General features: G+C 37.8%; 1 protein-coding gene across 3 annotated transcripts in view; it reads right to left on the minus strand.

The window, feature by feature from the left end:
* Positions 1 to 4,285, minus strand: part of ORC4 (origin recognition complex, subunit 4) — a 67,866-nt gene that overhangs the window by 31,168 nt on the left and 32,413 nt on the right. For 2 of the 3 annotated variants that reach the window (XM_005859282.2, XM_014534026.1), the window contains exons 3-4: positions 2,227 to 2,303; positions 1,584 to 1,674 (exon numbers count right to left, since the gene is read on the minus strand). In XM_005859282.2, the coding sequence (XP_005859344.1) occupies positions 1,584 to 1,674; positions 2,227 to 2,303 (168 nt within the window). Of the gene's footprint in view, positions 1 to 1,583; positions 1,675 to 2,226; positions 2,304 to 3,428; positions 3,772 to 4,285 lie in introns of all 3 variants that reach the window. The other variant, XM_014534025.1, reaches the window with a different exon arrangement.

Genomic DNA, 4,285 nt, shown 5'->3' on the forward strand with positions numbered 1-4,285 from the left:
GGCCGCCATCTTGGCTGACAGTTAATTTGCATAAGGATTGCTGATTAGCCAATGGGAAGGGTAGCGGTCGTACGCTAATTATCATGTTTCTCTTTTATTAGTGTAGATGTTCTTCAAACATTACTATGATGATGTGTCTTCCAGATCCTATCTAATAAAGACGGAATATGCTAATTGACCCGCACACCATCGCAAAGATGGGGGTGCCCACAGCCAATAAGGAGGGAATATGCTAATTGACTGCCCTGCCCTCAAAGATGATGGCACCCACAGCCACCAGATGTCCCCTAATCCCCTCAGCCCCCCAGCCTCCAGAGTCCCCCAGTCCCCTCAACCCCCCAGCCGCCCAGGGCTGGCCCGAGGCGCAGGCAAGCCTCGGATGGCAGCTGCCCATAGGCCCAGGGCTGCCCAAGGCTCAGGTAACCAGGGCCGGCCGAGGCTTGCGCTGCTGGCACTGGCAGCAGCAGAGGTGTGATGGGGCATCACCTTCCCCTGATCACCGGGTCGCCTCCCACCCCTGAGGGCTCCTGGACTGTGATAGGGGGCAGGCCGGGCTGAGGGACCCCCATCCAGTGCATGAAAATTCTAGTATAATAAAAAAAATGGGGGGAGCAGGGAGAGGATCTTTTATAGAAGAAAAGATCTAAATTCACAATAAGAGGATTTGAAGAATATAAATTTTATGATCAACATTTAGATATAACCTGTGAAATTTTAACATTGCTAATATAAAGAAACTCTACAAGCAACCATAAGGGGAAATCACATGAACTAAAAACAAGTTAGCTGTGGTGGTTGTCAGTGACAGTTGCCTAGTACTTCTGATTAACCTTCCTTCTAGGCACCACTTCCTTCCATAGATCTATATTCCCAATTTATATCTTTCAAACAATACTGGTTATGGAAAACAGTAAAATCCGAAAGTTCTAATTTCCATTTCTTAGAGAACACTGTTTAAATAGATTTTACACAGCCCACCTATTTAAAATTAAATGGTTTGGTAATACTTTCAGTGTGACAGACATAATTGGTTTCATATTCTGTATAAAGAATGTGAAAAGAGAAAATGAGACAACTAAGCAAATATGATTACGAGGGAAAGTAGAAGACAAATCTAGAAAATGTGAATGGACATATGAAAAAATTGTTTATGTTAGGGTTAAACAATAAAATAACGAGAAAAAAAAGAATGCATTGGTGACAGTTACCTAATCCACAAATAGAGACAAAACCTATCTTACTAGGTTAGTGTAAACAATAGATGATAAAGCAAAGATAAAAGGAACAAGGTACATGTCCAATAAATGCTAGTTTGCTTTTTCCACTGGCAATCACTAATTCTTCAAGGACAGAAGACCATGATTAAACAAACATCAACTGAAACTTGTCACTGTGGGGAAAAACAAGGCAAAAAAGATAGCTCAACTCAAATATATCGCCCCAACTTTATAAGGCTTTTCATGTTTTCAATGATTTAAGGAAAAAAAGCAAAATGTTAACAAAATAATGAAATACATTTCAGCGTTGTCTACAGGAATAGTCACAAGCCTACCAAAGCAAACACCAGAAATAAATAGCTTTACCATGGTCTTTCCAGATCCTCGGGGACCAATAATGAGAACAGAGTTACTTTCTCCATGGATAGCAGTTCTTTTTAGCAGTTCAATTAAGTGTCTGAAATTATATAAACAGGCCCAAATTTAAAAAGCTAGAATAATTGTTAGGTATTATTTTTTAAAGCTAAATTTGAATATGCATAGAAAACAGGTATTCCTTTTTTCTTTCCCTCTGGGAACTTGACTTATACTCTATATAGTCCTACACAGAAACAGATTGTTGGCTAATACTGATTCTCTGGAAACCACAAGAAGAAATCAAGTCAGCCTGAAATATCTTGGTCTTTATGCTAGTATGGGGTAAGTGACAACAGTGGCAGCTCTTAGGCCCTTTCACTTTACAACTGGCTGCCAAGTCTTAGGTATAAGAAGAGCAGAATTATCTCTACAATACCAGATAATAAAAAAAACGTAAGACTAAAAGTTAAAAGGCTTTCTTATTATGGAAATACTTATATCTCTCTTGCTTCATGATACTCAATGTTTCTATACCCAAAGCACAAGGTTCATTAGCAATGCTTAAGATAAAATTTGTATATGGTAATATCTGCAAAACCTACAGGGCATCTGTAAGTATACTCATAACATACAAGGGAATAGCCAAACTTACTTATATTGTACTTGTAGTCCAAATAGGTTACTAGGTGAACTCTGATAACAAAATCTTTCACGTAAAATTCTTTGTACCTGATGAAAATAAAGTAAGTATAAAAAAATATTATACATGCAATCAAAATAAATGAGAATATACACTTATGGGAGTCAGAATTAGGTATTAATGAATCAATTCAACCCTCCCTAAATAACTTTTCTTCAAGAGCTCTGGCACCATTTTCATGAGTTATAAATTCAATAGTTCTTTTTATCTTAAATCCCAGAGAAAAGATGAGAATTTAGTTGTGTAGGTTTCAACAAGAGAGAATTACTTACTTTAGTTACATCAGAATTTGAGGACTGTTTTAATGCATGTGAATGAATGTATACTTTACCGAGAATAACATGTCAGCTAAAAAACTGATAGGTGATAATCTAATAATGTAACCTAATCTCATAACACTCATATATCACTCCTCTATCTCTAGAGACCAACACATTTAAATTGCCTTAGCTCAAGCCCTACCAATCTATCCCTGCCATAAAGGTCAGTATTCTGAGAGAATTAAAGAAGTTTAAAAGTCCCTGTAGTTATTTAGTACTTATTAGATGCAGAGCACAAGATTACTAAAAGAGCATGACCCATGCCTAAAAAAAAAAAAATTGCAGATATACTGTGCAGAAATGACACATTCAAGAACCTGCATAAAAGTATTAACAGCATATAAGAAAATGCTCAATTATATGGAAGAAATCACATTCATGTAGGCTATAAAATAAAAAAAATCATTGAAATAAAGAAAAAAATTCTTATAAAGAGCTAAATTTTGAGGTCATCATAAAATAAAGGGCACAGCCTTGGTTGTAAAAAATGTCAGAAAATCTAGCACATTTTTAAGAACATAGGCTATTGCCCTAGCTGGCTTGGCTCAGTGGATAGAGCATCAGCCTGCAGACTGAAAGGTCCTGGGTTCGATTCTGGTCAAGGGCACACGCCTGGGTTGCGGGCTCAGTCCCCAGTGGGGGGAGGGGGGGGAGGGTGCAGGAGGCAGTTAATCAATGAATGATTCTCTATCATCATTGATGTTTCTATCTCTCTCTCCTTCTCCCTTCCTCTCTGAAATCAATACGAATATATTTAAAAACTAGCTGTACCCGGCCACGCGTTGCTGTGGCTCAGTCTGGTTAAATGGAAAAGAAAGAAAAGAGAAAGCGCACATTTTGACGCGGATCTGCTGTTTCTCGTAGACGTCTTTCAGCCACTCTCAGCCTGTCGCGTTCATTCTGTTGAGAACGAAGCAGATTTGAAGCTGCAGAACGCGATCGCCGTGCTTGCCGTGCTCGCCACCGTGCATACTCAAGTCTGGCTGCACGTTGCTCTGCTGCTTCCTCGGCACGTTTTTGAGCCATTCTTTGTCTGTTTCGCTCGTTCGCTGATGCCCGTTCTTCCTCAGTTTGATTTGCAATTACTCGTCGCACTGCTTCTGCTCCGCGAGTACGACGACCTAAGTTTGATCTTCTGCGAGGCATTATTTTGATGAACTAAAGCAGATCGATTGCACTGAGAAAGAAAAAAGTTCTACAAAAACATATAAAATTGCAAAACATTAAGAAAGGAAAAAACACAAACTAAAAAACAAAGAAAAAACAAGAAAAATAAAAAATACTAACGAAATATTTCAATTCAAACGCAGATCAATCAACACAGCTCAATTCCATCGCCAATTGCACTGAAAAATAAGAAAAACAGTTAAAAAAACGAAATGAAAAAAAATAAACTATACTCACGAAATGAACGCTGTGGTAAACGACACAGCTCAATTCCAATGCAATGTCACCCGGAATAATTAAATCAAAATGAAAATAAATCGAAATCTATGTAAATTCAATTTAACAATGCAATTGGAAACATTGAAATGGAATCGTAAAATTGGAAATTTGGAAATCGTAAATCAGAAACATTGAAATGGAATCGTAAAATATTTAGTATAGCTTGTGTTGCTTTTACATCCAACATATGGCGCTGTTTTTTAAAAAAAGCATGTTTTTACCTGTCACAGGTGTGACATCTATAT

This window comes from Myotis brandtii, unplaced genomic scaffold, assembly GCF_000412655.1.
Source record: "Myotis brandtii unplaced genomic scaffold, ASM41265v1 scaffold125, whole genome shotgun sequence".
NCBI lineage: Eukaryota > Metazoa > Chordata > Mammalia > Chiroptera > Vespertilionidae > Myotis > Myotis brandtii.